Here is a 19,149-nt window from a genome sequence, read left to right on the forward strand (position 1 = left end):
AGATGCACCACCGAATTTCTGGCAACTGATGGTTCAGCACCTCCTTTAGTCCGGACAAAATTACGTGAGGGGACTTGAATTTACTGAGGCCACCAGACTAGTTTACCGGGCGGCCACAGATGGCGTTGTGTGTAGAGCACACTTATTTACATTCTTTACACTGCACTTGGTGGTGATACCTCAATTTTGTGAGATTCTTAGCTTATTTTGCTCAAATTTACCCTAGCAATGGCTTCTAAAGACATATGAGAGCATCAGTCGTATTATCAAACGTAAACACCAGTCCATATCGATTCAAGATAAAGTAGAACTTTTGAAAAAATGGACTGTGGAGTTTAAGTGCATTAGCTATGTGACATCTACAGTATTGGTTCATCAGTTTTTTATGATATAAAGAAGCAAAGGAAGAAAATATTGAAATTCTATGCAGACAGCAATTTCAAGAAGCAAATGATGATTAGAAAAACTATGAAATATGGTAAGAGTACTGAGCACAATCGAGTGATGATGGAATGGTATCGACAGCATCAGAGTGATGGAATGGACTTGTCAAGTACCATGATAATGGACCAGGCTAAGTTTTTCCATGAATAACTTAAATTACAATATGAGCGTGACTATAGTGAAGGATGGCTTCAAAGATTCAAGAAGCGTCAGGGAACTTCCATGAATAAAGTGTGTGGAGAAAAGCTGTCTACAAACCATGAAGGAGCTGCCGAGTATGTGGACGAATTTGTGAAACTCGTAGCTGACGAGCAACTCAGTCTTGAGCAGGTGTATAATGCAGATGAAACTGCATTATTCTGGCGATGCACAGCTAGGAAAACACTAACAACAGAAGACGAAGAAGACCCCACAGGATTCAAACAATCTAAGGACAGACTTACCATCTTAGGGTGCTCAAACATTTAGTATTTGTTTAATTTAATTTCTAGCAGTCCATGGTATACTTTAGACACATGGGAGATGTATAATTATTGGTTAGTGGGTTAGAGGTGTGTTGATGAATTATCATTATGTGACCACGGTTGGTTTGGCAAAATGGTTAATCTGGCAAGGCTTTGGAACCAAGAATGCCTGAAAATTGGTGGTGTACCTCTACAAGAAAATGTTTATGGTTTCGGACATAGGTTGCATGCTTACAGCCACATGTGTTAAGTCATTCAAATTCAGTGGGTGAGTGAAGTGCAAGTAGAACCAAGAATGTCATTTTTCATACTTGTTCACTTTTCCCTTATTAGCAAGGTATCACCAGGAACAGAGGAAGGATAGGCCTCATTCACTCTCATTTGTTCTCTCACTCATTTATAATGCATGAAAACCAACCTAGGTGGCACAGATGGGCTGCTTCATATGCCTTGGTTCAGTCCATTGAGTGCACATTGCCCCCTGTGTGCCACATCCCTCCATTTCTCTTTATCCCATGGACACCTTTCACCCTCCTACATGCAGGACAAAGTACTCGAAGTCATTTGTATCCCATCCTATATACAGTTTAGGCTTCTTCTTCTCCTTGTCCCCTCCATTTCTGGCACATGTATTCTTTTTTTTTCAATCTTATACTAATTTTATCCATATGTCCAAACCTTTTCAGCACACTCTTTCAGCTTTGTTAACCATACCCTTCTTATTACCATACCTCTCTCTTACCCCATCATTACTTTTTTATCTATATTTCTCACACCACATATTGTCCTCAAACATTCTGTTTCAATCACAGTTGTCTTCTTTCATACATTCTCATCAATAGCCCCTGGCTGGCATCCATACAACATCATTAGGACTACTATACTTTCAAACATACCCAAATTTGCCTTCTTACATAGTGACCACTCTTTTCACACATTTCTTGCTGCCCCTAGAACCTTCAGTCCCTCACCCAGCCAGTGACTTACTTCTACTTTCATGGTTTTGTTCTCTGCCATGTCCACTCTCAGGTATCTAAAGGATTTTACTTCCATGTTTTCTCCATTCAGACTTACACCTTAGCTAACCTGTCTCTGCACAGCTGAACCTATTAGCCTTGCAGAATTTTATTCACATTTACCTCAAATTTTCTCTTTTCACACTATCTCCCAAACTCAGAAACTAACTTCTGTAGATTCTCACTTGAATCTGCCACCAGTGCTGTGTCATCAGCAAACAACGACCAAATCACTTCTGAGGGCTTCCCACTCCCTAAAGACTGCTCTTGCCCATCTCTCCAAGAACCCTTGCATTTACCTTCCTTGCCATCCCTTCCATTAACAAACTATACAGCCATTTTGACATCACACATTCCTGCCACAGGCCCACCTTCATCTGAAACCATTCATCCTCTTCTCTTGATAAACAATTCTTTACTGCTTCTGATAGCCTTTTTCCCCACTTTGTACATTCATTGCACCTTCCACAAAGCATCTGTATCAGCTTTTTCATATGCTTTCATGAGAGCCATAATGTAGATATACAGTAGGACAAATTACAGAGGTATAAGTTTGTTGAGTATTCCTGGTAAATTATATGGGAGGGTATTGATTGAGAGGGTGAAGGCATGTACAGAGCATCAGATTGGGGAAGAGCAGTGTGGTTTCAGAAGTGGTAGAGGATGTGTGGATCAGGTGTTTGCTTTGAAGAATGTATGTGAGAAATACTTAGAAAAGCAAATGGATTTGTATGTAGCATTTATGGATCTGGAGAAGGCATATGATAGAGTTGATAGAGATGCTCTGTGGAAGGTATTAAGAATATATGGTGTGGGAGGCAAGTTGTTAGAAGCAGTGAAGGGTTTTTATCGAGGATGTGGGGCATGTGTACGTGTAGGAAGAGAGGAAAGTGATTGGTTCTCAGTGAATGTAGGTTTGCGGCAGGGGTGTGTGATGTCTCCATGGTTGTTTAATTTGTTTATGGATGGGGTTGTTAGGGAGGTGAATGCAAGAGTTTTGGAAAGAGGGGCAAGTATGAAGTCTGTTGGGGATGAGAGAGCTTGGGAAGTGAGTCAGTTGTTGTTCGCTGATGATACAGTGCTGGTGGCTGATTCATGTGAGAAACTGCAGAAGCTGGTGACTGAGTTTGGTAAAGTGTGTGAAAGAAGAAAGTTAAGAGTAAATGTGAATAAGAGCAAGGTTATTAGGTACAGTAGGATTGAGGGGCAAGTCAATTGGGAGGTGAGTTTGAATGGAGAAAAACTGGAGGAAGTGAAGTGTTTTAGATATCTGGGAGTGGATCTGGCAGCGGATGGAACCATGGAAGCGGAAGTGGATCATAGGGTGGGGGAGGGGGCGAAAATTCTGGGAGCCTTGAAGAATGTGTGGAAGTCGAGAACATTATCTCGGAAAGCAAAAATGGGTATGTTTGAAGGAATAGTGGTTCCAACAATGTTGTATGGTTGCGAGGCGTGGGCTATGGATAGAGTGGGGCGCAGGAGGATGGATGTGCTGGAAATGAGATGTTTGAGGACAATGTGTGGTGTGAGGTGGTTTGATCGAGTAAGTAACGTAAGGGTAAGAGAGATGTGTGGAAATAAAAAGAGCGTGGTTGAGAGAGCAGAAGAGGGTGTTTTGAAATGGTTTGGGCACATGGAGAGAATGAGTGAGGAAAGATTGACCAAGAGGATATATGTGTCGGAGGTGGAGGGAACGAGGAGAAGAGGGAGACCAAATTGGAGGTGGAAAGATGGAGTGAAAAAGATTTTGTGTGATCGGGGCCTGAACATGCAGGAGGGTGAAAGGAGGGCAAGGAATAGAGTGAATTGGAGCGATGTGGTATACCGGGGTTGACGTGCTGTCAGTGGATTGAATCAGGGCATGTGAAGCGTCTGGGGTAAACAATGGAAAGCTGTGTAGGTATGTATATTTGCGTGTGTGGACGTATGTATATACATATGTATGGGGGTGGGTTGGGCCATTTCTTTCGTCTGTTTCCTTGCACTACCTCGCAAACGCGGGAGACAGCGGCAAAAAAAAACAAAAAAACATTAGGACATGTTTCAGGAAGGGTAATTCAGATGGATGTAAAATGGAATTGAAAGGTAGTGGAATGTTTGTTTAGAATAGAGTTGAATGTTGTGAGATCAGGCATAATGAAAGGCACTGCTAGGTATTCAAGAGAAGGCATGGGTGTTTGATAACAAGTGAGATGCTTGAATTGTTGGTTGGTCACAAATATCTAAAGTTAGAGTATTAATTTCAGTACTCTAGTTCGCCACATTAGTGACCAAAGTAATGACTGCATACATCTGCACAGTGACTTAGAATAGGTTAGGGATGCATTTTAGAAAGGATTTGAAAGGATTGTCAGAAAATGAGATTAGTGAGAAGTGCATTGTGATAGCTGGTTTGAGTGGACAAATTGGAGTCACTGGATGGTAAGGTTTAAGATATTTGTGCTGGGTAAATTTTTGTGAAGGTCAAAAATGTGTGAACTAGAAAGCAAGGAGGATTACAGTCGAAAAGGTTAGAAATGAAAATAGACAACCGTATTTCCAGTTGGAGTTGGATGAGGGACTGGTGAATGTTGAAAGTATATGATGAATTGAAGTGATTTTAAGGCATCTTAACATTGCAGTGATAGAGGCTGTCCTACTTTTGTATGAAACTATGTCACTTAGCTCCCCACAGGTTTAGTTAGATGATAAATGGATTTTACCCTTCAGTGTTAAACTGTATGACAAACCAGAGGAAAATTCCAAACAAAGATGTAGCATCTGGCTTCACGTTGGTTGCCCTGCTTTCCTAATATGGGAATGTGTGGAGCCTCAGTGACGGTGTTTCCATCACTTACCATAATGCAGTTTGCCATCTTTGGAGTTAAGCTCCTTATGTATTTTGAGATGCTGAGATAACAGGAGTAGTAGTGTTCATTTTCATATCCATCACTTCCAGCGGTAAAAGTGATTTATGGTCTGACTAACTACAGTGAGATTTTGCCTTGGTGGCAGGACTAGCACATTGCATTTTCCTTGTATGTTAAGAGTGATATTTCTGTTCACCACCTCTCTTTGTTCCATCACTTGTCTTGCTTGTATAAAGCTATTTTTTCTCTGCAGATGATAGAATGAATGAGCAGGAAAGTTGGTTAAAGAAAATGTAAAAGCTGAATGATGTCGGCTAGGGGTACTCATGCACCAGCAAATGAAAATTGATGTAGCTAGTAATCAGTATGGCATAGGTAGTAGGCAATGTGTAGAGTGTAAGCCTTATAAGGTATCAAGCAGTACACACTAGTAAGCCTTATAAGGTACCAAGCAGTGCACACTAGTAAGTAGATGTTGAGATTAGACAAGATGGATTGATTGTAAGTTTGAATTGGTAGGACCAGGAGGAATTGGAATGCTCTTAGTACAAGGAAGTGAACATAAAAGCAGATGGAGGTATAGAGGCTGAAGTATGTCCTAGAATGGAATAGATGGCAAGGTCCTGGATGCATTAAAGAGCATGTGGAAGGAGAGACCAGTATACTTTAGGCCAAAGATGAATATGTTGAAAGTACAGTGTAGTAGTGTCAGTACTGCTGTATGGATGTGAGTCTTGGGCCTTGAACACAAGAGGGAGACCATTGAACATTCAGAAACAAGATGGATGAGAACAGTTTGGGGTGTAAGGTAGGTTGATCATGTAAGGAATGAGTGTAAGAGAGATATGGTAGTAGGCATATTCTGACTGAGAGAACTGAAGTAGATGTGTTGACATAGTGTAGAAAAATGAAGGAGATTAACAAAGAAAGACTGACTAAGAAGATCAACATGTCTTGAGTAAATGGAGTAAGGGGGTAGGGTAGAGGAGACTGAGAAGGAGATGGGTGAGTGAAGAAAACTCTAGGATACTGGGGTATGATATTCGGTTGGGCAAGATGAGGTATATGGTAACCTACTGTCAGAGAGCTTAAATAGGGCATATGAATTGGGGCTAGGCTGTGGTTAGTAGGTCTTAGTTTTACTACATTGTGCATTACAGCTAGAGGCTGGATGTCTACAAATTATTCTGTTGTGTATTTGTATTAACACTACCTTACTAAAACAGGAGAGGCAGTTAGGTTTAAAAAATTGATGTGCTCACCTCTTCTGCCTTAACAGGATATTTCAGCCCCCCTTTTTCCTTTTTATGGCACACAGGAGATGGTATTCTTCACCTATTCCCAGGGGTGAAATTGGTAATGTAATGTATAGGAATTTTAAGATTATGCAGTAGGGAATGGCAGAATTTATGAAAACATGACTTGAGATCATGAGCTATATTGTTCATTTTTTGTTTCATTTATGTACTAAAGAAAAGGCATTTTTGCCACACTCATGACTTCAGCCAAATTGAACTAGATCAAAGTATCCTTTCATGTTTACCATTCCAAAGAATTATTGGAAATTTCCCTGGGGATAGGGGAGATATCCCTGGGGATAGGGGAGAAAGAATACTTCCTACATTCCTCACGTGTCGTAGAAGGCGACTAAAGGGGATGGGAGCGGGGGGGGGGGGGGGGGGGGGGGGGGCTAGAAACCCTCCCCTCCTTGAGTTTTAACTTTCTAAAAGGGGAAACAGAAGAAGGAGTCATGCAGGGAGTGCTCATCCTACTCGAAGGCTCAGATTAGGGTGTCTGAATGTGTGTGGATGTAACCAAGATGAGAAAAAAGGAGAGATAGGTTGTATGTTTGAGGAAAGGAACCTGGATGTTTTGGCTCTGAGTGAAACGAAGCTCAAGGGTAAAGGGGAAGAGTGGTTTGGGAATGTCTTGGGAGTAAAGTCAGGTGTTAGTGAGAGGACGAGAGCAAGGGAAGGAGTGGCACTACTCCTGAAACAGGAGTGGTGGGAGTATGTGATAGAGTGTAAGAAATTAAACTCTAGATTGATACAGGTAAAACTGAAAGAGGATGGAGAGAGATGGGTGATTATTGGTGCATATGCACTGCATATGCACCTGGGCATGAGAAGAAAGATCATGAGAGGCAAGTGTTTGGGAGCAGCTGAGTGAGTGTGTTAGTAGTTTTGATGCCTGAGACTGGGTTATATTAATGAGTGGTTTGAATGCAAAGGTGAGTAATGTGGCAGTTGAGGGAATAATTTGTGTACATGGGGTGTTCAGTGTTGTAAATGGAAATGATGAAGAGCTTGTAGATTTATGTGCTGAAAAAGGAGTGGTGATTGGGAATACCTGGTTTGAAAAGAGAGTTATACATAAGTATACATATGTAAGTGGGAGAGATGGCCAGAGAGCGTTATTGGATTACGTGTTAATTGATAGGCGTGTGAAAAAGAGACTTTTGGATGTTAATGTGCTGAGAGGTGCAACTGGAGGGATGTCTGATCATTATCTTGTGGAGGCAAAAGTGAAGATATGTAGAGGTTTTCAGAAAAGAAGAGAGAATGTTGGGGTGAAGAGAGTGGTGAGAGTAAGTGAGCTTGAGAAGGAGACTTGTGTGAGGAAGTACCAGAAGAGACTGAGTACAGAATGGAAAAAGGTGAGAACAAAGGACATAAGGGGAGTTGGGGAGGAATGGGAGGGATGTATTCAGGGAAGCAGTGATGGCTTGTGCAAAAGATGCTTGTGGCATGAAAAGCATGGGAGGTGGGCAGATTAGAAAAGGTAGTGAGTGGTGGGATGAAGAAGTAAGATTATTAGTGAAAGAGAAGAGAGAGGCATTTGGATGATTTTTGTAGGGAAATAATGCAAATGAGTCGGAGATGTATAAAAGAAAGAGGCAGGAGGTCAAGAGAAAGGTGCAAGAGGTGAAAAAGAGGGCAAATGAGAGTTGGGGTGAGAGAGTATCATTAAATTTTAGGGAGAATAAAAAGATATTTTGGAAGGAGGAAAATAAAGTGCGTAAGACAAGGGAACAAATGGGAACATCAGTGAAGGGGGCTAATGGGGAGGTGATAACAAGTAGTGGTGATGTGAGAAGGAGATGGAGTGAGTATTATGAAGGTTTGTTGAATGTGTTTGATGATAGAGTGGCAGATATAGGGTGTTTTGGTCGAGGTAGTGTGCAAAGTGAGAGAGTTAGGGAGAATGATTTAGTAAACAGAGAAGAGGTAGTAAAAGCTTTGCGGAAGATGAAAGCCGGCAAGGTAGCGGGTTTGGATGGTATTGCAGTGGAATTTCTTAAAAAAGGGGGTGACTGTAATGTAGACTGGTTGGTAAGATTATTTATGTATGTATGACTCATGGTGAGGTGCTTGAGGATTTGCGGAATGCTTGCATAGTGCCATTGTAAGGGGATAAAAGTGTGTGCTCAAATCACAGGCGTGGGAGATGTTTTGTTGAGTATTCCTGGGAAATTATATGGGAGGGTATTGATTGAGAGGGTGAAGGCATGTACAGAGCATCAAATTAGGGAAGAGCAGTGTGGTTTCAGAAGTGGTAGAGGATGTGTGGATCAGGTGTTTGCTTTGAAGAATGTATGTGAGAAATACTTAGGAAAGCAAATGGATTTGTATTTAGCATTTATCGATCTGGAGAAGGGATATGATAGAGTTGATAGAGATGCTCTGTGGAAGGTTTTAAGAATATATTATGTGGGAGGCAAGTTGTTAGAAGCAGTGAAAAGTTTTTATTGAGGATGTAAGGCATGTGTATGTGTAGGAAGAGAGGAAAGTGATTGGTTCTCAGTGAATGTTGGTGTGCGGCAGGGGTGTGTGATGTCTCCATGGTTGTTTAATTTGTTTATGGATGGGGTTGTTAGGGAGGTGAATGCAAGAGTTTTGGAAAGAGGGGCAAGTATGCAGTCTGTTGTGGATGAGAGAGCTTGGTAAGTGAGTCAGTTGTTGTTTGCTGATGATACAACATTGGTGACTGATTTGGGTGAGAAACTGTAGAAGCTGGTGACGGAGTTTGGTAAAGTATGTGAAAGAAGAAAGCTGAGAGTAAATGTGAATAAGAGCAAGGTTATTAGGTACAGTAGGGTTGAGGGACAAGTCAGTTGGGAGGTAAGTTTGAATGGAGAAAAACTGGAGAAAGTGAAGTGTTTTAGATATCTGGGAGTGGATTTGGCAGCGGATGGAACCATGGAAGCGGAAGTGAATCATAGGGTGGGGGAGGGGGCGAAAGTTCTGGGAGCATTGAAGAATGTGTGGAAGTCAAGAACGTTATCTTGGAAAGCAAAAATGGGTATGTTTGAAGGAATTGTAATTCCAACAATGATATATGGGTGCGAGGCGTGGGCTATAGATAGAATTGTGTGGAGGGTGGAAATGAGATGTTTGAGGACAATGTGTGGTGTGAGGTGGTTTGATTGAGTAAGTAATGAAAGGGTAAGAGAGATGTTTGGTAATTAAAAGAGTGTGGTTGAGAGAGCAGAAGAGGGTGTTTTGAAATGGTTTGGTCACATGGAGAGAATGAGAGAGGAAAGATTGACAAAGAGGAAATATGTGTCGGAGGCGGAGGGAACGAGGAGAAGTGGGAGACCAAATTAGAGGTGGAAAGATGGAGTGAAAAAGATTTTGAGTGATTGGGGCCTGAACATGCAGAAGGGTGAAAGGCATCCAAGGAATAGAGTGAATTGGAACAATGTGGTATACCAGGGTCGACGTGCTGTGAATGGATTGAACCAGGGCATGTGAAGCGTCTGGGGTAAACCATGGGAAGTTCTGTGGTGCCTGGATGTGGAAAGGGAGCCGTGGTTTCGGTGCATTATACATGACAGGTAGAGACTGAGTGTGAAGGAATGTGGCCTTTGTTGTCTTTTCCTAGTGCTACCTTGCACACCTGCAGGGGGAGGGGGTTGTTATTTCATGTGTTGCAGGGTGGCGTTGGGAATGAATAAGGGCAGACAGTATGAATTATGTCCATGTGTATATATGTATATGTCTGTGTGTATATATATATATTTTTTTTTTTTTTTTTTTTTTTTTTTTATACTTTGTCGCTGTCTCCCGCGTTTGCGAGGTAGCGCAAGGAAACAGACGAAAGAAATGGCCCAACCCCCCCCCCCATACACATGTATATACACACATCCACACACGCAAATATACATACCTACACAGCTTTCCATGGTTTACCCCAGACGCTTCACATGCCTTGCTTCAATCCACTGACAGCACGTCAACCCCTGTATACCACATGACTCCAATTCACTCTATTTCTTGCCCTCCTTTCACCCTCCTGCATGTTCAGGCCCCGATCACACAAAATCTTTTTCACTCCATCTTTCCACCTCCAATTTGGTCTCCCTCTTCTCCTCGTTCCCTCCACCTCCGACACATATATCCTCTTGGTCAATCTCTCCTCACTCATTCTCTCCATGTGCCCAAACCATTTCAAAACACCCTCTTCTGCTCTCTCAACCACGCTCTTTTTATTTCCACACATCTCTCTCACCCTTACGTTACTTACTCGATCAAACCACCTCACACCACACATTGTCCTCAAACATCTCATTTCCAGCACATCCATCCTCCTGCGCACATCTCTATCCATAGCCCACGCCTCGCAACCATACAACATTGTTGGAACCACTATTCCCTCAAACATACCCATTTTTGCTTTCCGAGATAATGTTCTCGACTTCCACACATTTTTCAAGGCTCCCAAAATTTTCGCCCCCTCCCCCACCCTATGATCCACTTCCGCTTCCATGGTTCCATCCGCTGACAGATCCACTCCCAGATATCTAAAACACTTCACTTCCTCCAGTTTTTCTCCATTCAAACTCACCTCCCAATTGACTTGACCCTCACCCCTACTGTACCTAATAACCTTGCTCTTATTCACATTTACTCTCAACTTTCTTCTTCCACACACTTTACCAAACTCAGTCACCAGCTTCTGCAGTTTCTCACATGAATCAGCCACCAGCGCTGTATCATCAGCGAACAACAACTGACTCACTTCCCAAGCTCTCTCATCCCCAACAGACTTCATACTTGCCCCTCTTTCCAGGACTCTTGCATTTACCTCCCTTACAACCCCATCCATAAACAAATTAAACAACCATGGAGACATCACACACCCCTGCCGCAAACCTACATTCACTGAGAACCAATCACTTTCCTCTCTTCCTACACGTACACATGCCTTACATCCTCGATAAAAACTTTTCACTGCTTCTAACAACTTGCCTCCCACACCATATATTCTTAATACCTTCCACAGAGCATCTCTATCAACTCTATCATATGCCTTCTCCAGATCCATAAATGCTACATACAAATCCATTTGCTTTTCTAAGTATTTCTCACATACATTCTTCAAACCAAACACCTGATCCACACATCCTCTACCACTTCTGAAACCGCACTGCTCTTCCCCAATCTGATGCTCTGTACATGCCTTCACCCTCTCAATCAATACCCTCCCATATAATTTACCAGGAATACTCAACAAACTTATACCTCTGTAATTTGAGCACTCACTCTTATCCCCTTTGCCTTTGTACAATGGCACTATGCACGCATTCCGCCAATCCTCAGGCACCTCACCATGAGTCATACATACATTAAATAACCTTACCAACCAGTCAACAATACAGTCACCCCCTTTCTTAATAAATTCCACTGCAATACCATCCAAACCTGCTGCCTTGCCGGCTTTCATCTTCCGCAAAGCTTTTACTACCTCTTCTCTGTTTACCAAATCATTTTCCCTAACCCTCTCACTTTGCACACCACCTCGACCAAAACACCCTATATCTGCCACTCTGTCATCAGACACATTCAACAAACCTTCAAAATACTCATTCCATCTCCTTCTCACATCACCGCTACTTGTTATCACCTCCCCATTTACGCCCTTCACTGAAGTTCCCATTTGCTCCCTTGTCTTACGCACCCTATTTACCTCCTTCCAGAACATCTTTTTATTCTCCCTAAAATTTAATGATATTCTCTCACCCCAACTCTCATTTGCCCTTTTTTTCACCTCTTGCACCCTGGGGATAGGGGAGAAAGAATACTTCCCACGTATTCCTTGCGTGTCGTAGGAGGCGACTAAAAGGGGAGGGAGCGTGGGGCTGGAAATCCTCCCCTCTCTTTTTTTTTTTTTTTTTTGATTTTCCAAAAGAAGGAACAGAGAAGGGGGCCAGGTGAGGATATTCCCTCAAAGGCCCAGTCCTCTGTTCTTAATGCTACCTCGCTAATGCGGGAAATGGCAAATAGTTTGAAAGAAGAATATATATATATATATATATATATATATATATCTGGGAGTGGATCTGTCAGCGGATGGAACCATGGAAGCGGAAGTGGATCATAGGGTGGGGGAGGGGGCGAAAATTTTGGGAGCCTTGAAAAATGTGTGGAAGTCGAGAACATTATCCCGGAAAGCAAAAATGGGTATGTTTGAAGGAATAGTGGTTCCAACAATGTTGTATGGTTGCGAGGCGTGGGCTATGGATAGAGTTGTGCGCAGGAGGATGGATGTGCTGGAAATGAGATGTTTGAGGACAATGTGTGGTGTGAGGTGGTTTGATCGAGTAAGTAACGTAAGGGTAAGAGAGATGTGTGGAAATAAAAAGAGCGTGGTTGAGAGAGCAGAAGAGGGTATTTTGAAGTGGTTTGGGCACATGGAGAGAATGAGTGAGGAAAGATTGACCAAGAGGATATATGTGTCGGAGGTGGAGGGAACGAGGAGAAGAGGGAGACCAAATTGGAGGTGGAAAGATGGAGTGAAAAGGATTTTGTGTGATCGGGGCCTGAACATGCAGGAGGGTGAAAGGAGGGCAAGGAATAGAGTGAATTGGAGCGATGTGGTATACAGGGGTTGACGTGCTGTCAGTGGATTGAATCAAGGCATGTGAAGCATCCGGGGTAAACCATGGAAAGCTGTGTAGGTATGTATATTTGCGTGTGTGGACGTGTGTATGTACATGTGTATGGGGGGGTGGGGCCATTTCTTTCGTCTGTTTCCTTGCGCTACGTCGCAAACGCGGGAGACAGCGACGAGGTATAAAAAAAAAAAAAATATATATATATATATATATATATATATATATATATATATATATATATATATATATATATATATATATATATATGGGAACTTCAGTGAAGGGCGCAAATGGGGAGGTGATAACAAGTAGTGGTGATGTGAGAAGGAGATGGAGTGAGTATTTTGAAGGTTTGTTGAATGTGTTTGATGATAGAGTGGCAGATATAGGGTGTTTTGGTCGAGGTGGTGTGCAAAGTGAGAGGGTTAGGGAAAATGATTTGGTAAACAGAGAAGAGGTAGTGAAAGCTTTGCGGAAGATGAAAGCCGGCAAGGCAGCAGGTTTGGATGGTATTGCAGTGGAATTTATTAAAAAAGGGGGTGACTGTATTGTTGACTGGTTGGTAAGGTTATTTAATGTATGTATGACTCATGGTGAGGTGCCTGAGGATTGGCGGAATGCGTGCATAGTGCCATTGTACAAAGGCAAAGGGGATAAGAGTGAGTGCTCAAATTACAGAGGTATAAGTTTGTTGAGTATTCCTGGTAAATTATATGGGAGGGTATTGATTGAGAGGGTGAAGGCATGTACAGAGCATCAGATTGGGGAAGAGCAGTGTGGTTTCAGAAGTGGTAGAGGATGTGTGGATCAGGTGTTTGCTTTGAAGAATGTATGTGAGAAATACTTAGAAAAGCAAATGGATTTGTATGTAGCATTTATGGATCTGGAGAAGGCATATGATAGAGTTGATAGAGATGCTCTGTGGAAGGTATTAAGAATATATGGTGTGGGAGGAAAGTTGTTAGAAGCAGTGAAAAGTTTTTGTCGAGGATGTAAGGCATGTGTACGTGTAGGAAGAGAGGAATGTGATTGGTTCTCAGTGAATGTAGGTTTGTGGCAGGGGTGTGTGATGTCTCCATGGTTGTTTAATTTGTTTATGGATGGGGTTGTTAGGGAGGTAAATGCAAGAGTTTTGGAAAGAGGGGCAAGTATGAAGTCTGTTGGGGATGAGAGAGCTTGGGAAGTGAGTCAGTTGTTGTTCGCTGATGATACAGCGCTGGTGGCTGATTCATGTGAGAAACTGCAGAAGCTGGTGACTGAGTTTGGTAAAGTGTGTGGAAGAAGAAAGTTAAGAGTAAATGTGAATAAGAGCAAGGTTATTAGGTACAGTAGGGTTGAGGGTCAAGTCAATTGGGAGGTGAGTTTGAATGGAGAAAAACTGGAGGAAGTGAAGTGTTTTAGATATCTGGGAGTGGATCTGGCAGCGGATGGAACCTTGGAAGCGGAAGTGGATCATAGGGTGGGGGAGGGGGCGAAAATTCTGGGGGCCTTGAAGAATGTGTGGAAGTCGAGAACATTATCTCGGAAAGCAAAAATTTTTTTTTTTTTTTTTTTTTTTTTTTTTTTTTTCTCCAAAAGAAGGAACAGAGAATTGGGCCAGGTGAGGGTAGTCCCTCAAAGGCCCAGTCATCTGTTCTTAACGCTACCTCGCTAATGCGGGAAATGGCGAATAGTTTGAAAGAAAAAGAAAAGATATGTATATATATATATATATGTATATATATATATATATATATATGTATGTTTATATTTTGAGATGTATTGGTATGTATATGTGCATGTGTGGAAGTGTATATATATATATATATATGTGTGTACGTGGGTGGGTGGGCCATTCTTTTGTCTGTTTCCTTTTGCTACCTCACTAACGCGGGAGACACCAACAAATTATAATAATAGTAATAATAATTCTGAAAAGAAAAAGAAATCTGTCTAGCCAGTTATTCATACTGAAGGTGGATACAAGCTCATGTGCTGTATTGGGAAAGCAGCATGGACAACAAAAAGATCAGCAAGCAGCTAAAGTTACCACTCCCATAAGACTCATACAAATTATTTTCTTTCTCACCTAGACCAATCAGATGGTACTAGTTGCAGTTTGTCTCCCAAAGTTGTACAGATCACTTGATGTAGCTTGTAAACTAAGTAAAGTTTCGAAGTTTCTTGGTCTTTTTACATTGATTTTAAGTATGATAATGGTGAATGAACAAAGATACTGTTTTTGTTGTAGGAAGTGACTGCAGCATCTGTGGTATTGTTTTCATCATTATTGCTTTTAACACATGAGGAAACAAGTCTCAGCTTTCTTGAGAAGGACCATCCGGCCTTGTTGGCTTACATCAACACTCTGAAGGAACATGCAGACTTTAAGGTAAGCTTGAGATACATCATGGATTCCATTGAATATTTAATCATTCATAGAAGTTTAAGAATTGATTTCATGGTTATTGCTTTTATCAATATTTCATGTTGTAGACTGATATCTCTTTGTGAGTGAAATGTGATATTGTTTCATAACACATGCATAAGGATCTTTTAGGCTGCAAAGAGTTTTTACAATAGAGAGAATAGTATTTTGTTCAAATGTTGAAATATTTTTCTGTGCAGCACATTAGTCTGTGCTGTTGAATGTGTTAAGAAAGGGGGTGTCTGTGTTGTTGGTTGGTTAAGATTTTCATTATATGTGTGGATCATGGTGAGGTGCTTGAGGTTTGGCAGAAAGCATGTACATTTACATTGTATAAAGACATGGGGGCAAGGGGTAAAGGTGGGCCTTCAAACTTTAGAGGTATATGTATGTTGCACTTAGTAAGTTTTACAGGAGGGTTGTGACTGAGACAGTAATGGCATGTACAGAGCATCAGACTGGGGAGGAGCAGTTTGGTTTCAGAGGTGTTAGAGGTTGTGTGGATCAGGTGTTTGCATTAAAGATTTTTTTTTTTTTTTAAGTTGAAGGCTCTAGTCACAGACAAAAGTCTGTGAGAAATACTTAGAGAAATGGAAGGATTTGTAAGTTACTTTTATGGATCTGGAGTAGGCATATGATAGGGTTGATAGAAATACATTGTAGAAGGACTGAAGAATATATAGTGTGGGATGAAAGCTACTAGAAGCTGTGAGAAGTTTTTATCAAGGATTTAAGGCAAGTATGAGTAGCAAGAGAGGAGAGTGAATGGTTCTAAGTGAAGGTTGGTCTGCAGTAGGGGTGTTTGATGTCACCATGATGGTTTAATTTATTTATGGTTGGGGTGGTGAGGGAGGTATATGTAAGTCTTTAAGAAGGGTTAAGTTTGCTCTCTGTATGGGATGAGAGGGCTTGGGAAGTGAATCAGATGTTGTTTGTTGATACAGCAGTAGTGGCAGATTCAAGTGAGAAACTGCAGAATTTGTGACTGAGTTTAGTAGAGTGTGTGTAAGGAGGAAACAGAGTAAATGTGAATAAAAGCAAGGTTATTAAATTCAGCACGGTTGAGGGACAGGTTAACTGTGGTATGAGTTTGAATGGAGAAGAATTAGAGGAAGTGAATTGTATTAGATACCAGATAGTGGTCATAGCAGCAGATGGAACCATAGAAGTTATCTGGTAGTGGACATGGCAGCAAATGGAACCATAGAAGCTGAAGTTATTCACGGTGTGGGTGAAAGGGCAAAGGCTCTTGAAGTGCTGAAGAATGTGTAGAAAGAGAGAGAAAGGTCCTGCATCCACACCTGTCTTTTGACACTCTGTTGTTTTAATGACACATAAAGCATCATCCAGAAACCTTCCATTCATGTCCAGAGATTCATATTGGATAAGCCTTGTAACCCAATAACCTTTTACTCTTCCAGTGATACTATATAGTTCATCCAATATGAGAATTCACCAAAGATCCATTTTTACACCTATTGGCATGTCAGATGCAAGACATGCTTACCTTACCCTCCTTCCCCAGGAGCCCCTAGCTTCTTATCTGGGGCCCTCTCAGTACTCAGGAAGCCCGCCATGGCGACTGAGCAGGGCCTTAGATCAAGTGTAGTGATTGTGTATTTATGTCTGTGTAGGGCAAGTGCAGGGCAATAGAGCAGCAACTTTTCAGTGTCTTCATCATTCTAGCTGCATCATGGGCATGAAAGTTCTTGAAACCTGTTGAACCATTTTTTTTTTTTTGATATTGTAACAATAAGTGATATGCAGTGCACAGAGGAGAAAATTTAACTTGTACATTTCAGGGAAGTGTGGTTTCAGATGGCTGAAAGACTAGTGAGATGATGTTAGACACTGAGTTTTGAGGGCAGATGTTTAGTGCTTGTTGGGTCATTTCACTGTGTATGTTTTGTCAAATGTTGTAATGTTTGTTAGGGAAGGTAGATTTGTGAGTAAGGGTTGCTAAACTCTGAAGCAGGGGTAAGCTTTTTATTTCCACTTGGGGTTAGTTGTTATTTATGGATTGATTTAGATTGAAAATTTTCATAGATATGTATTGTAACCCTCTGCAGACTCATTGTATTGTATTAATACATTCTGGGATTTGATAATGAAAGATGGCTTTACTAGTGGTTTCTGTTTTGATTATTCATCATTCAGTATGATAAGGGAAGGATTTATAAGTATTTATATTTATTTACTTTTATTGTACTTTGTCGCTGTCTCCCGCGTTAGCGAGGTAGAGCAAAGAAAACAGATGAAAGAATGGCCCAACCCACCCACATACACATGTATATACATACACGTCCACACACAGCACATATACATACCTATACATCTCAAAGTATACATATATATACACACACAGATATATACATATATATACACATGTACATAATTCATACTGTCTGCCCTTATTCATTCCCGTCGCCACCCCGCCACACATGAATTGACAACCCCCTCCCCCCCTACATGTACGCGAGGTAGTGCTAGGAAAAGACAACAAAGGCCACATTCGTTCACACTCAGTCTCTAGCTGCCATGTATAATGCACCGAAACCACAGCTCCCTTTCCACATCCAGGCCCCACAGAACTTTCCATGGTTTACCCCAGACGCTTCACGTGCCCTGGTTCAATCCATTGACAGCACGTCGACTCCGGTATACCACATCATTCCGATTCACTGTATTCCTTGCACGCCTTTCACCCTCCTGCATGTTCAGGCCCCGATCACTCAAAATCTTTTTCACTCCATCTTTCCACCTAAAATTTGGTCTCCCACATCTACTCGTTCCCTCCACCTCTGACACATATATCCTCTTGGTCAATCTTTCCTCACTCATTCTCTCCATGTGACCAAACCATTTCAAAACACCCTCTTGTGCTCTCCCAACCACACTCTTTTTATTACCACACATCTCTCTTACCCTTTCATTACTTACTCGATCAAACCACCTCACACCACATATTGTCCTCAAGCATCTCATTTCTAGCACATCCACCCTCCTCTGTACAACTCTATCTATATCCCACACCTCGCAACCATATAACATTGATGGAACCACTATTCCTTCAAACATACCCATTTTTGCTTTCCAAGATAACTTTCTCGACTTCCACACATTTTTGAACTCTCCCAGAACTTTCTCCCCCTCCCCCACCCTATGATTCACTTCCACTTCCATGTTTCCACCCGCTGCCAAAACCACTCTCAGATATATAAAACACTTCACTTCCTCCAGTTTTTCTCTATTCAAACATACCTCCCAATTGACTTGACCCTCAACCCTACCGTGCCTAATAACCTTCCTCTTTTCACATTTACTCTCAGCTTTCTTCTTTCACACACTTTACCAAACTCAGTCACCAGCTTCTGCAGTTTCTCACCTGAATCAGCCACCAACGCTGTATCATCAGCGAACAACAACTGACTCACTTCCCAAGCTCTCTCATCCACAACAGACTGCATACTTGCCCCTCTTTCCAAAACTCCTGCATTCACCTCCCTAACAACCCCATCCATAAACAAATTAAACAACCATGGAGACATCACGCACCCCTGCCGCAAACCAATATCCACTGAGAACCAATCGCTTTCCTCTCTTCCTACGTGTACACATGCCTTACATCCTCGATATAAATTTTTCACTGCTTCTAACAACTTACCTCCCACACCTTATATTCTTAATACCTTCCACAGAGCATCTCTATCAGCTCTTATCATATGCCTTCTCCAGATCCATAAATGCTACATACTAATCCATTTGCTTTTCTAAGTATTCTTCACATACGTTTTTCAAAGCAAACACCTGATCTACACATCCTCTACCACTTCTGAAACCACACAGCTCTTCCCCAATCTGATGCTCTGTACATGCCTTCACCCTTTCAGTCAATACCCTCCCATATAATTTCCCATGAATACTCAACAAACTTATACCTCTGTAATTTGAGTACTCACTCTTATCCCCTATGCCTTTGTACAGTGGCACTATGCAAGCATTCTGCCAGTCCTCAGGCACCTCACCACGAGTCATACATACATTAGATAACCTTATCAACCAGTTGACAATA

General features: G+C 41.7%; 1 protein-coding gene across 1 annotated transcript in view; it reads left to right on the forward strand.

Moving 5' to 3' along the window:
• LOC139762766 (methionine--tRNA ligase, cytoplasmic-like) overlaps positions 1–19,149 on the forward strand; it is a 121,469-nt gene that overhangs the window by 60,534 nt on the left and 41,786 nt on the right. Inside the window, exon 5 of the mRNA XM_071687889.1 lies at positions 14,901–15,041. Coding sequence (XP_071543990.1) covers positions 14,901–15,041 — 141 coding nt within the window. The remainder of the gene's footprint in view (positions 1–14,900; positions 15,042–19,149) is intronic.

The sequence above is a fragment of the Panulirus ornatus genome, chromosome 3, assembly GCF_036320965.1.
Source record: "Panulirus ornatus isolate Po-2019 chromosome 3, ASM3632096v1, whole genome shotgun sequence".
Classification (NCBI taxonomy): Eukaryota; Metazoa; Arthropoda; class Malacostraca; order Decapoda; family Palinuridae; genus Panulirus; species Panulirus ornatus.